This window comes from Bos taurus, chromosome 10, assembly GCF_002263795.3.
Source record: "Bos taurus isolate L1 Dominette 01449 registration number 42190680 breed Hereford chromosome 10, ARS-UCD2.0, whole genome shotgun sequence".
Classification (NCBI taxonomy): domain Eukaryota; kingdom Metazoa; phylum Chordata; class Mammalia; order Artiodactyla; family Bovidae; genus Bos; species Bos taurus.
The window spans coordinates 19,049,602-19,067,286 of NC_037337.1; the positions used below are offsets into that span (position 1 = coordinate 19,049,602).

The 17,685-nt window shown below is 40.2% G+C and overlaps 3 protein-coding genes across 3 annotated transcripts in view; 2 read left to right on the plus strand and 1 right to left on the minus strand.

Moving 5' to 3' along the window:
- MYO9A (myosin IXA) overlaps positions 1 to 11,945 on the minus strand; it is a 388,889-nt gene extending 376,944 nt beyond the window's left edge. Inside the window, 1 exon segment of the mRNA XM_024997927.2 lies at positions 11,568 to 11,945. The gene's annotated coding sequence lies outside the window, so the exon portion shown is untranslated.
- The window catches only part of SENP8 (SUMO peptidase family member, NEDD8 specific), a 30,048-nt gene continuing 23,062 nt past the window's right edge, over positions 10,700 to 17,685 (plus strand). Inside the window, exon 1 of the mRNA XM_010809023.4 lies at positions 10,700 to 11,016. The gene's annotated coding sequence lies outside the window, so the exon portion shown is untranslated. The remainder of the gene's footprint in view (positions 11,017 to 17,685) is intronic.
- LOC132346317 (collagen alpha-2(I) chain-like) overlaps positions 11,040 to 17,685 on the plus strand; it is a 31,196-nt gene continuing 24,550 nt past the window's right edge. Inside the window, exons 1-2 of the mRNA XM_059890728.1 lie at positions 11,040 to 11,084; positions 11,332 to 12,353. Coding sequence (XP_059746711.1) covers positions 11,040 to 11,084; positions 11,332 to 12,353 — 1,067 coding nt within the window. The remainder of the gene's footprint in view (positions 11,085 to 11,331; positions 12,354 to 17,685) is intronic.

Genomic DNA, 17,685 nt, shown 5'->3' on the forward strand with positions numbered 1-17,685 from the left:
CCTAATTATTTGCATAACAGCAAGAAACTGAAATCTACTCAAATGTCCATCACAACTAGAATGAAAAAAATTGTAGTACCTTGTGACCATACATTGGAATACATTACCACGATGAAATCTTACAAATGACAGCTAACAACTTGGCATTAAATTGACAAATTCTGAACTAAATTTTTTAAATCACATAAAATACTCAATATGAAGTTCAAAAACAAGGAAAAATAAACTACATTGTTTAAGGATATATGACCTGGGATTTAAAATTATGAAGCAAAGCAGGAAAATAGCAGTCACAAAAGGTCAGGATAATAGCCACTTCCACAGATTGGCCTATGTTGACAGGGTGAGCTGAGGGTGAGGTAATGGGGAGGCAGCTCTTGTTTGTTGGCCTGGGCAATGACAACACAAATGTTTACTTCATAATTTTCTTAAAACTGCATACGTCTTATTCACTCTCCTGTATATGTGCATAAAAAGGAAAAGTTAACAACTGTATATGACTGCTATAGTAATCTCTTTTTTGGGGGGGGCAGGGGGGGCGAGTCACACAGCATGCAAGATCTTAGTTCCCTGACCAGGGATGGAACCTGTGCCCCCTGCAGTGGAAGTGTGGAGTCTTAACCACTGGACCCTTTACAGCAGGAAAATTCCTGTTAGAGTAACTTAATATGATAAAGCAATTTACATAAGCCCCAGAGATTGAATTCCTTGCATCCTAGCAGGTCCCTTCCCTCTCTTTAGTATTCCTATCTTTTATTCTTTACACTCAAACTATACATTTTATCTGCCTTACTAGACTCTAAGTATCTGCCCATTGAATGCTTGGAGATAATCTGAAAGAGTTAAGGCAAAAAGAGAAAAAAAGGTGAAGTTAAGGAGCGGGGAAGTTGTGGGAAAAAACAGGAAGGAAAGAACTTGACTTATGCTTACATGAAAACACCCAGGACAACAGATTTTTATTTCAATGCTTCAAGGAGCCAGGAAGCAAAGGGAGAAAGAAGTAGGTAAATCATCCCTTGTCCCTTCTAACCCAGGTGCCATAAAACAAAGCAGACTAACATTAGTGATATCAATCACCTAACATTTAGGTGCAAGGAAGTGTACTTACGTCCCAAAATATCTACTTTTCCAGAAATCTTAACAATAACAAAACACAGTAACAAAGCCCCCCGCCCCACCCCACCTTGGACTATAAGTCCCTCTGAAACAAATCAACTCCTTCTTAATTGAGGAAGAAACTTTATTGTTCAATTAATCTATTCAATATGCAATATTTATTCATAGTTTAAAAGACTAAACACAAATATCTAATCAGATATCAACTCATTAATAAAATTATGATATACAACACAACAGAATATTGTGCCTCCATTAAAAAAAAAAATAAGATCTGTATATACCAATATGTTGTAGTCTCCCAAATATATTGTGAAATGGGGGACAAAAAAGAATAAGAAGAGATACAAAACAGTAAATATGGTATGTTACCTTTGGTGTATGAAAGGAGAATACACACATACACCTAACTTTGAAAGAAAACAAAAACTGGAATGATTCATCAGAAACCTACAAAAACGGTTATCTATAGGGAAGCAAGGAGGAAATAGAAGGGATGAGATGAAAATAAGATTTCTACATATTCGTCACATTTGGCTTCTCCTTTTGAGCTATGTATCTTACATATTCAAAGGGTAAGAGTATATATTAAAAAAAAAGGAGGAAGCAAACTCTAAAATGATAAACAAATGGACCTAAATACATACCAAACTCTTAACAATCACACTGAGAAAATAATGATTTCAAGTGACTTTTAAACACAGTACTAACAGTAAGCATAACCTTGGTGGGATACATTCTAAGGACAAAATGAGATGCAAAGAAATCTTAAAGTTCACTGAGTAATTTTATTTTTAAATTATTTTAGCTATACTTAGGAAAAAATTCAATGTTAATAAAAATTAAGATTTTCAATATAAAAGAGATTAAAACTAAAGTTTTTTTAAAAAAGATGAAGAAAGAAGTGTGCAATGTTAAATTTGAATTGGAATTATCAATATGACCTCGTTTTTTTTTCCTCCTGACAAGGCCTAGAAGTGATGACAGTTCCATAAAAAGGAGCATATTTAGCATCCAGATGTTTTCTAAACATCATCCTCTTCTATAAAGAGACAGATCTCTTTGGAGAAAGAGCAGTTTCTCTTTGGAGAAACTGATGATTCCAGTCTAAAGTAGGAGAAATCCTTGATGAGCCAAGATATCTTATATCCAAAAGTAAGGAATCACTCAAAGACTAATAATAGGTTTATGCAAAAAGAATTCAGGTGCCTGCTTGAAGGAACTCCCAACAGCCTTATTTGAGACAATCTAAACATCGAAAAAGAACAAAGGGAGGGAAGGAATGGGAATTTGGGATTAACAAAGGTGAACTATTATATACAGGATGGATAAACAACAAGGTCCTATTGTGTAGCACAGGGAACTATATTCAATATCCCATGACAAACCATAATGGAAAATAATACATATAACTGAGTCACTTTGCTGTACAGAAGAAATTAACACAACTCTGTAAATCTACTAAACTTCAATAAAATCTAAAAATAAAAGAACAGTTGTAAGTAATTGTAATACAACAAATAAAAAACAAAGAGATGATTAACAAACTCATTTGTCACACTGTAGATGACTATTAGACCAACTCCTCACTCTGAAAATTTGACAAGAAAGACTTAAGCATTTACTTACTCTGCCCTTTTAGGAAGAACTGCAGTTCACTCCTAGGTGATAAAAGTTATAAATCATTTGTTTACAGAAAAATGACAGCTAATAAACGTAAAAAATTACCGAATCAGAAAAATCAACATTTTAAACTTTAAGTTAAAAACTTATTTGCCCAAGGCTCACAAAAGATTCTAAAATCACCAGGTAAAGAATATTATGAAGAATGGAATATTTGTAAGATATCAAAGCCTCACCCCCACAGACTATTGTACTTGATGATCATAAAAGAAAAAAATACACTTTTACAATGGAAAGATATAGCAAACATCACTTTAAACTTCATAAAACTTAGATCACTAATAGTGACATTATATAGCTTCCCTGGTGGCTCAGTGGTAAAGAACTCATCTGTCAAGGCAGGAGACGTCAGTTTGATACCTGGGTTAGGAAGATACCCTGGAAGAGAAAATAGCAACCCACTCCAGTACTCTTGCCTGAGAAATCCCCGATATAGAGGAGCCTGACGGGCTACAGTCCGTGGGGTCGCAAAGAGCTGGACACGACTGAGCGCCTGAAACACCACCACCTCCCATGTTGCCTATGATGTACTCTTGCCAAAACATTTTAACATGCATAACCAAGCCTTTAAACTGTAACTTCCAGTGTACAAGACATACAGGGGACAGAGAATCAGTTAAGCAAAAGCACAAAGAAATAATTAGATAACTAGAAAACAGGCCATTCTATAAGATAATGATCTAATCTTGTCAAAGAAATTTCAGTATCATAAAAGAAAAAGGAATGGGATAAGAAACTTTTCTACATTAAAAAACGACTAAAAAGATAAAACAAATGCAATGCAAAAATCTTGACTGAATTCTAGTTTGAAAAACTGGGAAGAGTTAAATGTAGTCTGAATACTAAATGTTATCAGGAAATTACTCTTATTTTTCTTACGTGTGGCACTATGGTGACACGGAGAATATTTTCTTTCTTTTTTTTTTTTACGGAGAATATTTTCTTAGGAGATACATACTCAAGTATTTTGAGGCAGAAATCAAAATAATAACTTTCAAAAGGTTCAGTTAAAGTATATACAGACACCTACACACAAAAAACAATAAAGCAAATATGGATGGCATATTGTTAATTTTTGAATCTAGGTGGTGGACTTACAATGTTCTTTGTTCTACTCTTTCAACTTCTCAATTTTTTTTTTTTTTTTTGCCACACCATACAGCATGCAGGTTTTTAGTTCCCCAACCAGGTATCAAACCTGTGGGAGGGTAAAGTCTTTACTGCTAGACCACCAGGGAAGTCCCTCAACATTTCCTAAGTACTTTTATTATTAAAAAAAAAAACAAAAGTAGGGAGAAAGCAGGAGGAAAACTATAGTAAGGTAGAGTTGCTAAAAAAGGTAAGGAAAACACATAATCTCAAGATCATTTATAAACTCATATTCACACAGTTATCTGAAGAACTTTCTCCCTTAGACAAAACACACACCCCTCAGGAATTCCCTGGCAGTCCAGTGGTTAGGACCCCATGCTTCTACTACTGGGGGCGCAGATTCAATCCCTGGTTGGGGAACTACGATCCAGCAACCCAGAGAATAAACTAAATAAACTGAAGTTACTATCCTTAAAAAAAAAAAAAAATTCAGAGACTACTCAGCCCACTATCATCTAATCAATATAAGTAAACAGATTTCAAACATACTACACACAGCAATAGTACTACAATCTGTCAATGATTTAAGGAATGTTTGTCATTGGCAAACAGAACATTTGTTATGATACTTCACACTGACTCAAAAGACATTCTAACATCCATTAATCTGATATACTAAGATATTAAGAAAAGCTTCTCTTCAGAGATTTTTTTGAATTGAAAAATATGGTCACACTTCAAAGACAGCCAGCAGACTATCCAAAGATTTACTTCTACTAGCAACAAACTTTGATGACATTTACACAACACTTTAAATTCTTGATCTCATATTTAAACATAACAAGAAATAGACATATTCAAGAAGGAAAAAGTAGACTTGTTGAGTATCAACCATGTGCTTGGTACTTTACATAACTGTTTAACTCTCATGACAATCTTATGAGATGAACATTCTTGAAGCTCAGAAATGTTAAGTGATTTGTCTACAGATAACAGCTCATAAGTGATAAGGCTAGAAACTATCAAAAAAGCTGGAAATCCAGGTTTAAAAGTCTATACAGTAAGTCCTCTACATATGAAGGATTTCTGTTCCAAGAGTGCCTTTGTAAGTCCAATTTGTTCATTAGCACAAAAAAGTTAGCCTATGTACCCAACTAACACAATCGGCTATATACTACTGTACTGTAATAGGTTTATAATACTTTTCACACAAATAATTTCTAAAAAACAAAAAACAAAAATTTTAATCTTACAGTACAGTACCTTGAAGAGTACAATAGTATAACGGCTGGCATACATGGGCTGGCACTGAGTGAACAGACAAGAAGAGCTACTGACTACAGGAGGGAGAGGAGTCAGTAACTATCGTTACTGACTATGGGATATGGTAAAACTGAAGGACCACCAGCAATAGGAGACAGAGAACAAGCTGCAATTTCCCTCATGCCTGACGCTAATGGAAGGCATGTTCGCATCTTTCCAAGTTCACAACTTCAAGGTTCATATATAGAGTACTTACTGTATTCTTTCTACTTAACTGGTCTTAACAAATTTAGTATTTACTGACAGAAAAGTCCACCTATGGAAAAGGACTGTTTAAAAGAATTCCTTCATATTCAAAGAGTCACATAAAGTTGAAGAAAAATCAAAACAGAGAAAAAGTACTCTCTAAAATTATTGTTAGTTGCACACACACACACAAAACCCAATTCTTAGCAGGCCAGCTGTCTATGACACAGGACAGCTAGTCCTTTCCTCACTGTACATGTAAAATTATACTCCAGTTGCCCGTTGGATGACCCCACTGCCAAAATATGCTAGCAACATAATTCACATTAAAACCCAGAGGCCAAACACCATTTGGAAAGTGCTTTACATGTTTACTATACCCATCTCAAGCACGCTCCTCACTCAAAACAGGCTATTTTAAGCAAATATTCTTTGGTCTATCAATTCTTTTCTGCCGCTCTAAGATATTAAACTTACAAACAAGAAAATCTACCTAAATACAAACACCCCATAACTGAATCTTAAAATGTTATGTGACTTTGAATTTATCTACTGCACAAAAATAAGCCAAAATTACATTGCGTAATATAAACTCTATGTATGCCCTTTCTATAGGATCAAAATTCTAATGTCTATGTCTCTTGTACATCTAAAGAAACACACAAAATATGTAGAGAAATCTATGTAAAAAGAGTTTTCCTATTTAAAATTAAATCTTCTTTGAACTGGACTAGTGACCAGAAGAGGGCATAAGGTGTCTTGTAGGCTGTAGTATTATCCTGTATTATCCTAGATATGGGTGTTGGTTACATTTGTGTGTTCACTCCGTGAAAATTTACTGAGCTGTACATCTATGATCTGTGTACTTTTCTGTATACATTGTAATTTATAATAAGAATATTCTTTTTTACAAATCCTCAATCTAAAAACCTAACCATATTGCACCGATACCCAAGAAGCTACAGCCCAGTGAAGAAAACAGACAAGCTATTAGGAATTTCATTAGAGAGCTGAGAAAGAAGCAAGCACTAGATACTGGGAGCACACAGGAGCAATACCTAACTTAACCTGGAAGTAAAGCTTCCTGAAGATATACCTGAACTGAGACTTGAAGATCAGAGAGCAGATTGCCAAGCAAAGAAAGATGGAAGGGAAATACAGGAAAGGGAACAGAGCATGCAAAGACCTAAGTTCAATGAGTGGATCAAAGAATTTAAGGAAGACAGCAAAGAAGGAAAGCCTAAAGAAGTAAGAGTCAGAGCACGAAGGATCTCACATATATTCGATGCTACAGTTTAAGCTTTAACCTGAAAGTGCTTCCCCGGTGGCTCAGATGGTACAGCATCTGCCTGCAATGCAGAAGACCGGGGTTTGATCCCTGGGTCGGGAAGATCCCCTGGAGAACAAAATGGCAACACTCCAGTACTCTTGCCTGGAAAATTCCATGGACAGAGGAGCCTAGGAGGCTACAGTCCATGGGGCTGCAAAGAGTCGGACACAACTGAGCAACTTCAATAACGCACTGAAGATCTTTCAACAGAAAAGGACATGATTAGACGTTTATTTGTACCATGTCAATCACGGTGCCTGTCATGTTTACAACCCCATTTTGTGAGAAGTTACCCTGCACGCTGCCCCATGTTTTTCACCATTATGCTCCTGCCTCACATCCACATGCACAAATAAACACACAGTCAACACTAAATGGCTAGGAGTGGTCACATGACCCAGTACACAGACCTGCTAGCAGCCCATGATTAAAAATTAAACAATCCAAAGATTGTTTCTTGGGAATTCAAACCATAAAATCCTAGGAAGAAGTTAGCAACAGGAGCTTAAGCTAAAGAGACAGTAGCCAGGAGGCAAGATACTGGCATGGGAGTGACGGCAGTTAAAAGGAGGCAAAAGTTAAGAATAAATGAAAGCTGTGAGACGGGGGAGGGGGGTGGTGGTGGAGGGGGGTGATTAGAGAGAAAAAAATAATACAAAATGAAACAGAAAAAATAGCTAAGACAAGTTAACAGCAGAGCACTAGAGTGAAATACCTGGATTCAGAAGATCCCCTGGAGAAAGGAAAGGCTACCCACTCCAGTATTCTGGCCTGGAGAATTCAGTCCATGGAGTCACAAAGAGTCGGACACAATTGAGCGACTTTCACCCACTCGCTCAGAGTGAAATCTGTCTTTTCCGGCTTCCAGTTTTATTTTTAAGCTCACGTTCTTTCTAAGACCAAGCTGTTTAACTTTTCCTGCGTTCCCACATGCATGTTTTCTTTCAGGAAGCACTCCTCTATTTAAGGTAACTTGAGTCTCTTCCTTGCATACGAAAGAGCCTAACTAAAAGAGCAGTTTAGAACACTTACTCTGGCAGCAGCGCAGAGAATGAACTAGAGGGTATGGCAAAACAAGAGGCAGATGAGAGAAGACCAACAGACATTTGGGGTTAAAATAGAGACAACAAAAATAGCAATAACAGTGATTTGAAATATCATGAGGGAGAATGTGCCGGACTTAGTGATGTTGGTAGTATGGTACAGAATGGAGTGGAGGATGATTTCCAGCTTCCTGAAAGCTTCAAGAGGAGAGAGTGGTACCATTCATCAAGACCGGAAATCGAAAGAAATGATTTTGTTGCCTTTGTCTCTTTCTACCCCCACAGCTTTTTGGAGGGAAGGGATACAGAGACGAGTTTTATTTTGTACATATGTGAAGTGCTTGTTGAAATGTGAATTCAAGATTAAATGTCCATTAGCAGTGATTTACACGGGTCCAAGTAAAGGCCAGAGCTCTACAAGGCAGCTTGAGACTTATAAACACATTAAGGCAATGTTATGTCACAGTGGTAAAGAAGCTGCCTGTCAATGCAGGAGATACAAGGATGCAGGTTCAGGCCCTAGGTTGGGAAGATCCCCTGGAGGAGGAAATGACAACCCACTTACGTATTCTTGCATGGAAAATTCCATGGACAGAGGAGCCTGGCAGTCTACAGTCCTAGGGTCGAAAAGAGTTGAACGCGACTGAGCACACATTTAATCACATGGTTTAAAAACACGACCGAAAAATCTTTGACTAAACTCTGTTACCAATATAGCTAGAAATCATACAAACTAAAACACTTAATATTTTTGGCAGACAACATTTTCCAAGCTCCTATACTTCTCTGTAAACAATGAAGACTGAACAACTTTTACAATACTATAATCTAAACACTTAGAAAGAATAAGGTTATAGTGCTAACTTCTACTGAGGTTTTGCCTTTCTAAAAACCTAAGTTTACTTCCATTTCCCTCAGAACTATATATCACTCAAGGGAAAACACTGTTGAAAAGTCTTGTCAGATAGTGAACTTATTGATGTTTAACCATAACAAGATTCTTTACAGAACTGAACCACATAATTTACTATTAATAGCTTAGACATTCAATTCTATGTGTACTGTAAATGCTGAATTTCTATCCTACAATCTTTTCTTCTCTCACCTAAACCTACTATCAACCCAGAACTTAATAACAAGCTTAAGCCACAAATCCAGTTGCCTACTGGCCATCTACATCTGCTAGATGTATAATCACCAGTAACCCAAACTCAAAATACCACAAATTGAATTCCTCTTTCTTGATAAAAACAAAAATTCCACTCCTTCCTCATACAGATCCCCACCTCAGTGAAAGGCACAAGCTAGAAACCTAGATCTTATCCTCTATGAACCCTCAGTCTAATACCAAATCCAGTGAAATCACCAAATCCTATCTATTCTCAAAACCCAAATGAAGAAGCTGCACCATTACTGTTTACCACCCCCCAACACCTTTAGCCTGCCTTTCAATCCACCCTCCTCAAAGTAGATTGAGTGATCTTTTAAAAATGCAAATCATTTCAGTCCCCTCCTTTAAATCCTTCAATAACTATCAACTAAGTTATAAATAAACATTTATGTACATGTATGCTAAGTAGACTCCATGGACTACGGCCTGCCAGGCCCCTTTGTCCATGGAATTCTCCAGGCAAGAAGACTGGAGTGGGTTGCCATGCCCTCCTCCAGATCTTCCTGACCCAAGGACTGAACCTGCATCTTCTGTGGCTCCTGCATTTGCAAGGCAGATTCTTTTACCACTGAGCCACCAGGGAAGACCAATAAAACATTATTAAAAATCCAAATAAATATAAACTCTATCAAAGCTAGTGAAACTCCATGAAAGCCCAGCGAGTGGTTCAATGAGAAATTAACTATATCCTTTTTTGCATGTTCATAAAAGACCCATCAGGAAATTTTTTGAATCCTGAAAATTACTTAAAACATACATATAACAGCTGATATATTTAAGAGAAAAGCACATAGCATTGTCTGTAAAAACAAAGACTGAAAATAACCTCAAGATCACCAGAATGGAATACTATCTAGCCAGTAAATGAGGCAATTCCAAATGTACTATTGTTGAATGATCTCTAGGATCTGTTATTAAAGGGAGAGGGGAGCTGTAGCCATAATATACAGTATGCAAGCATTTGTCTGTGGAGTGTTTTAAAAATATAAATATATAGACTTGTACGCTAGAAATATCACAAGGACACACACAAAGATGGAAATAATGGTTGCGTCTAAGGAGGGAAAATGGGTGGCTGGCGAATAAATGGGGAAGAGAAACTTTTTACTGCATAATCTTTTGAACCTTTTGACTTTTATACTATGTTTATAGTTATGACCTATAATTTTCATATGATTTTCTCCCTCCTTAGTTCCACACACACAAAATAAAAAATTTTAAAGTACTGACTACAAAAGCCCCTCTATACTTCATCCCTCTACCAACGTTAAAATTATGCACTGATCATTCGGTGTAAGATTACATTTCCTTCTTGACAGCTCAGGAGTTCAATAAACTATTTTATTCAATATTTTATTACTGCTGAGAAGGCTGCTGGTAATGACACCGGTGAACACTGCATGGTAACTGTACTTGTTCCTTGGAAAAGCAAGACCGCAGCACCAAGTAGCAGAATTTTATTATCGAACTGGCATTAAAACCTTCAGGGATTAAGGAAAACTACAAACCTTACTTTCCCAGAAAACTGAAAAACAATAAAATAATAATTTTAAAAAACACCCTAGTATCCTTCAAAAACAGTGCCAAAGGTATATTAAAATCTACAAAAACGTGAAGCAAATAATAACACATGGAGACACAGTTTTATTCATTAGTGATATGTGATTTAATCCTTACAAAAGTCCCCAAACTGTCAGGATCTGGATTACCTCACACGTTCTAGAAAAGAGACAAGATGAGAAGCAAGCTGTGTGATCTTACAATAGCACACACCCCCTGCCCTGGCTTTCCATGCTCTTCCCTCTCACTCTCTATAGCCACCAGACTAAACCCTCCAAACCTCGGTATCAGTTGGGTCCCTTAATCCCCACGGAGGGAATATACTAGGGTAACACCCCTTCAGGATTTCATGGCAAAGTCTTTCCAATCAAAGAAAGGATCACGAGCGGGGAGAAAGATACTAAGGTCTGCCTAAGGAGAAGAGGTCTGAGGGAGAGGCTACAGCAGGAGTCGGGGGAAGAAGCGGCAGTTGATGGTGGCTATAGAGGGGCTGATACCGGATCTCTTGGGAGGTAAGAGCATCACAAAATAGACTATGGGAAAGCCGAGTTGGGTAGGCGAAGGGCTGGTCGGCTGGGCGGTAAGCGAGCCGGGGGTGGGGGTTAGGAGGTCTGCTGAGAAGGGTGGCCACGACGGATCTGCCCTGGACCAGGGGGTCGCAATGGGTTAGGGGGTTAGCCCTAACTGGGTCTGAGAAACTGTGATCCGGTCAGCTCACGGGAGGATGTAACAGAGTCTCGAGGCCCCATTAAGCGTCTAAGAGTTCGAAGGGGGTTCCAATAGGGTGTACTGGTGTGTGTGTGTGGGGGGGGGGGGGGGCATGATAGAACCCCAGGAGAGGCTGGAGGGCCAGAAGGGTGTCTGGCCAATGGAAGATACCATGGGTGGGGTCTACTGGGGATCCTGGGCAGCGATCGGGTATCTGGGAGGCTGCGGGGCAGACCCGCACGCGGGGCGTCTCCGCTGGGGCGGGGCGGAGCGGCCCCGCAGGAGCCAAAGAGAGAGACTCAGACGTGGGCCGGGCCGGGCGGCAGGGCCGCTGGGCGGCTTGGGCGGGTCTTACCTCGGGCTCCGCCGCGGTGGCCACCGCAGCCCCCTCCTCTTCGGCGGAAGCCGTCTCCCAGCCTCGGCCCCAGGGTCAGGCCGGAGGAGACAGCAGAGGCCGAGACCACCGAGGGTCGGACGGTTCCGGGACGGTGGGCCCAGTTGCTTTAGGGTCCAGGCGAGCGGCCGCCGCGCATCCCCCGCCCTGTCAGAGAGACTCCGCCCGGCCTGGGCAGGCACATCCCCCGCCGCACCCGCCCAGCACGCGTTGCACCGCCGCCTCCACCGGTGTCGCCGCCTCTGCTGGTGCCAGAGGGTGCCTTCGCAGTCGCGTCTCAGCGTCCTGGCTGGACTCTCAGCAGCCACAACCAACCGCCGCCGCGTCCCAGTCAGCTCCAGCCCGCGCGCCCCCGACCCCGCGCACGCGGCCCCGCCCCGCGCGACTCCTAGGCTGCAGACGAGCAGGCGCGCGCGCGCTTACCTCCCACGCCCCCTACCGCCTGCGGGATCCTGCCCGCCCCGCCCCCGCACGTGACGGCGCCAGCGAATACAATGTGCGCTTGCGCGGACACGCCCCATCTCAATTGCCTCTGGCGGACACGCCCCGTCTCATTGGCCTCAGGCGGCCCCGCCCAAACTTTTCTTCCTCACTTTACGGCACAGCTGGGAGCCTCTGCCTTAGAGGACTAGAGAGGAATGTCGCAATGTTGGGGGTAGAAAACTCTGGATTTGCGACTGTAGCGCTGCTTTTCCGGCCAGTACAGAGCTGCTTGGAGGCTGGTAGGGGTGGTGAGGCCCGAAGCAGGTAAGAAGCCTGCTCCCTACTTTGGTTTGTTGGTATGTGGGTCCGGGCAGGGGACCTCTTTGCGGTCCACGGAGATCTAGCGTATCTGTGCCCCATTTCCAATTCTGGCAAGAATTCTCAGCGACACTCCTGTTAGCCCCCTCTCCTGGTTGCCACACACACACGCCCTGTATTTCCCCGCCCCCGACCTCCGTTTCCTAGTTCTACTTTTCATTCATCACTCAGACTATTCACTGAATGGTTTCTGTGCGTTGGACTCCAGAAAGTCAGAAGCAAATGAAATAGTCTCAGCTTTCTGAAGCGCTCTGTCAGAGACGAGGAGATAACTCGCAGTGGTAGTAAAGTAAAATTAAAGTAGGGAGAAAAAAACCTACAGGATACTCTTGAGCATGAATGTGTAGAAAGACTTGAGGAACCCCTTCCAAGGTGACCTTTGAGTCACTCTTAATTTTTGTTAAAAGGCTAGTGAGCAGTAGGTGGTCAAAGAAATAGATAGAAGCAGAAAGTACAAAAGCATGTGCTAGTACTGGCCGAAAGAGTAAAAAGTTAATCAAAGAATATAGCTGGTGAAAACCATGCAAGTGTAGGCTACCCTTTAAAAAACATAGTTGTAAAGTGGTTAGGGGCAAGCGTGTGGGCCACAAGACTGTTTTCAAGATGGGAGTCTTTTGGGCATAAAAATACCATGGAACCGAGAAGACAATTTATTGGTACGAGTTAGAAAACCAAGAATACTCGTGGCTTTCAATCTTGTATGCACGTTAGAGTCACCTGGGAAGCCTTTTAAATATAAAACCAATGCAGTTGCTGCACCTGAGGCCAATTAAACCCAGGTATCGATATTTTTTTTAAATTGATGAGTAAGGCTGTGGGCTAAAAACCATTCAACTAGAACAAAGGAAAGCAATAAGAAGTAGGGGAGGGCCAAGGTTGATAAAAGTGGCACTGTAACATTAAGATGGGAGTCATCTGATGAGAAAGAGTTGGAGGTGGAATGGGAGCTTGGTCAGAGTGATGAAGTTTTGAATAATGGCTCTGGAAAATGGGGGAAGGAGTCACTCCTGCCTTTCCCTCTGGCACAGTTCCATCCTTCAGACTTAATCAGGTCCACCTCAGTTACTGCTCTCTTTTCTTTTCCCTTCCATCCAGGGTCGATCAGCTGGGGATCCAGGCTTCCAGCTCCAAGCCATCCTCATTTCTTTCCCCCAAAAGATGAAAGCTAGGCTAATGTATGAGATCCAAGAGCAAACTTCAGACCCCTAGAGATGAGTACAATACACAGTGCCTTGCCAGTTTAGAACCTGTCTTTTATAATTCATCAATCATTTAAGTAGGGAATGAGAAAGATTTAAGACCAGCCCTATTCAGACCTGTAGTATTAGGAAAAACAAACCTTTAAAAGAATTCTTTTGGCAGGCAGAGAAAGTCTGTGTAAGGCAAAGCCCAAGCCATTGAATGGTTTAACTAGGGTTAATTCGAAAACTTATCAGCCACCAGATAAGAGTGAGTCACCATTGTCTGGTGTGACTAGAGTTTAGTATGAAAAGTAGGGGCGGGACAGAGATGAAGATGAAAAAGTGGGTGTGAACAGATAGTGAAGAACCTTGAGTTCCATGCTAAAGTGTTTAGGTTATATTCTACAAGCAATTAATATGTATAATAAAGATGTATAAAATAAAATACATAGAAACAAATGAAGTTAGTTTTATTGAAAGTTGTAAAAATATAAAAACGTGTGATGGAGTTACATATGCGATTCCTTACACATTAAATAACATCAGGCAGCAGGTCTGTTGTTCAGTCACTCAGTCATGTCCCACTCTTTGCGACCCCATGGACAGCAGCACGCCAGGCCTCCCTGTCCATCACCAATTCCCGGAGTTTACTCAGACTCATGTCCATTAAGTCGGTGATGCCATCCAACCTCTCATCCTCTGTCGTCCCCTTCTCTTGCTTTCAATCTTTCCCAGCATCAGGGTCTTTGCTCATGAGTCAGCTCTTCCCATCAGGTGTCCAAAATATTGGAGCTTCAGCATCAATCCTTCCAATGAATATTCAGGATTGATTTTCCTTTAGGAAAATGGTTGGATCTCCTTGCTGTCCCTTGCTGCCCAAGGGACTCTCAGGAGAAATCTCCAACACCACAGTTCAAAAGCATCAATTCTTTGGTGCTCAGCCTTCTATGGTACCAGGTCTAATTATGTAATTTCAAAATAGTGATGAGTATAAATTTTGAGACACCTGTAACAACTTTAATGTGATTTGAAAGTATTTTCCTATTGGTGACAAAGACACCAGTAATATGAGGATTATTGACTACGCTTATTGAATATGTTAAATTTCAGCTAGAGGTTATTGCAATGGCACCCCACTCCATCACTCTTGCCTGGAAAATCCCATGGATGGAGGAGCCTGGTAGGCTGTAGTCCATGGGGTTGCTAAGAGTCGGACACAACTGAGCGACTTCCCTTTCACTTTTCACTTTCATTCATTGGAGAAGGAAATGGCAACCCACTCCAGTGTTCTTGCCTGGAGAATCCCAAGGACTGGGGAGCCTGGTGGGCTTCCATCTCTGGGCTCGCACAGAGTCGGACACGACTGAAGCGACTTAGCAGCAGCAGCAGAGGTTATTGAAAAGATGCAATTTTTTCCCCTAATCCAAGTTCATGGAACCGTTAATTCTAGCCACCTTCTGGTCCAGGGATCCTAGATTTATAAATAGCTCACTGTAATGGTTTTAAACAAGATCACAACAGATCAAGTAAGTGTTTTGGAAAGGTACTTGAGCAGTGTTCACTTCTCAACCTTTCTGTTGGAATCAGCATAGGGAACTGGCAATTTATTTTTTCCTATAATTTAGTTGCAGTAACTGCTACTGACCTACTGTTGCCTAATAATTTGAGAACTCAGCTTGTGGCTGTCTATATAGGATAAGTACAAGGAGGTAAATTGGGAAAGATAGGGCTATTTTTTTTTTGATAGGGCTATTTTTGTTGAAATTATTTAATGCTATGCTGTAGTTTGTACTTTATTTTGGTAGACAATGGAGAAATGTTTAAAAACTTGGAGCAGGATAATGAAACTAGAGTTCTATTTGAAAAATAATCAGCAGTAATGTACAGATTACATTTATCAAAAGAGAAGATAGAAATGAAGAGGCCAGACCAGCAATTAATTAAATTTTTTAAAAAGCTAAATTTTATCATAAAGCAATCTCTAAAGAGTCTACTGCTGCTGCTGCTAAGTCGCTTCAGTCGTGTCCGACTCTGTGCGACCCCATGGGCTGCAGCCCAACAGGCTCCTCCGTCCATGGGATTTTCCAGGCAAGAATACTGGAATGGGGTGCCACTAAATTCCTTTATTTCCCCAGTGTGACCAACCTAAAGGAAAAGATTGGACTAAATTACATGCCTTTCAACAAAGAGGTGCACACCTGTGGAGAGATCTGTTAGCATTTTTCCAGGTCAAGAGGCTAGCCCTTTCTTTTGTATTATAATGATAATGTTAGAACGTCTAATAAGCAGTGACTTTACCATGTATCTGGGCTTTCCTGGTGGCTCAGATGGTAAAGCTGCAGTGTGGGAGACTCGGGTTCAATCCCTGGGTTGGGAAGATCCCCTGGAGAAGGAAATGCCAACCGACTCCAGTACTCTTGCCTGGAAAATTCCATGGACTGCGGAGCCCGGTAGGCTACAGTCCGTGGGGTTGCAAAGAGTCAGACATGACTGAGCAACTTCACTTTACCATGTATCTAGGTTCCTAGATGTTGCCAAGGCCTTTCTTAGTTATATTTCCGTCTACACCTGTGAGTCCTACAGTTGTGACTTTTTTAAGGTCAAGACTCATCTCCTTGCCAATTCCTTAAACCTTCTTTGCTGGGTAAATGCATTAGTAAACAAAAAGGAAGTCCTCAAGGCCTAGGGAACCCATCTTTTTGGAAATTGACCATTGCCAGACTATAGAAAACTTACTGCTCAAACCCCAGTTACTCCCCAAATGGTGTGACTTTTTAACCATATTATTAAAAACATTAAATTTGAGGCCCAGGTGTTACTAAAGCAAGTAAGTAATGTAAAGTTAGTTTTCTGAACCAGATTCTATTTTCTTCAGCATGACTAGTTTATATTCACTAGTCTATCTACCTATTGGTATGGTTCAAGTTTCCTTTTCTTAGGGAATGGGGGAACAGGTCTATTTTAAAGCAGAATTCTTGAAATTTCTGAGGGATTTTCATTACTTACAGAAAATCTCTGAAAGTTCCTTTCTCTGGCTTCCAATTAGATGACTACACCTTTGAACATTCATCCGTTATAAAAGCACTAGAACACAGTTGTGATACTGAAACAATTGTCTGGTCACAGTTACTATTTTTGAGCATCTACATTGTAGATTTAAAAAATCTTAGGCCTGCCTTCCCTCATGGCCAAAAAAATAAGTAAATGCTGTCTCAGAGTAGTGTGATAGGTTAAATTCCTTCAAAACAGTAACGTGTGGATTTTCCCATTACTGTTTATTGTAGCAACTTCGCACTTCAACAGCTAAAATATGTAGATGCTGGAAATGTTTAGTCCTATTTAATAATATGTAATTCAGACCTCATCAGATAACTCAGCTAGTATTTGTGTTAATTAACATTTAAAGATAAATTCTGTATGTCACAATTGGGTCCCATCAGACCCTGTTTTCCTATCAGCACAATAAAACAAATTCATTGTTTTATTTGTTCATTAAATATTTATTGAGCACCTGCTATTCGCCAAGCACATTTTTGAGACTCATTAAAGAGGAGTTTGTACTAACAGTTTACCTTTTAACTATGGAAAAAAATAATTTACCAGACTTTGAAATCTACAAGACAGATAATTTAAAAATGATGCCTTTTTCATTCTCTTTTAAACCAGATGTCTGCATACAGCTACTGTGTGTGCAGTGATTATTTATGAAACCAGGTAGATTATAACTTTAGCTTGACCACATCTTATCACCTAAGGTATAATATTAGCTATATACTAAATAAAATTCTGTCTACTCCTTTGTAAAATATATCTTACTTACTCAAACCTCTCATTAAAAGTGTTCTCCCCATCCACTATATTTACAGTCCCAGTCATTTCAAATTTTGCAATTAAGTCATTTCTCAGAAAATTTAAACAAAATCATTTCTAGAAAAGGCTGGTATTTACACCAAGTATATAGGAAAAGGAAAGAAAAATTGTGACACAATTATAGATGGAACCTTTGAAGTGTAATGGTAGACTAAGAATAAAGTTTTTTTTTTTCTGATCCGTGACCCCTTAACCATGCCTAATAAGTGACAGAACCATAAATAGAG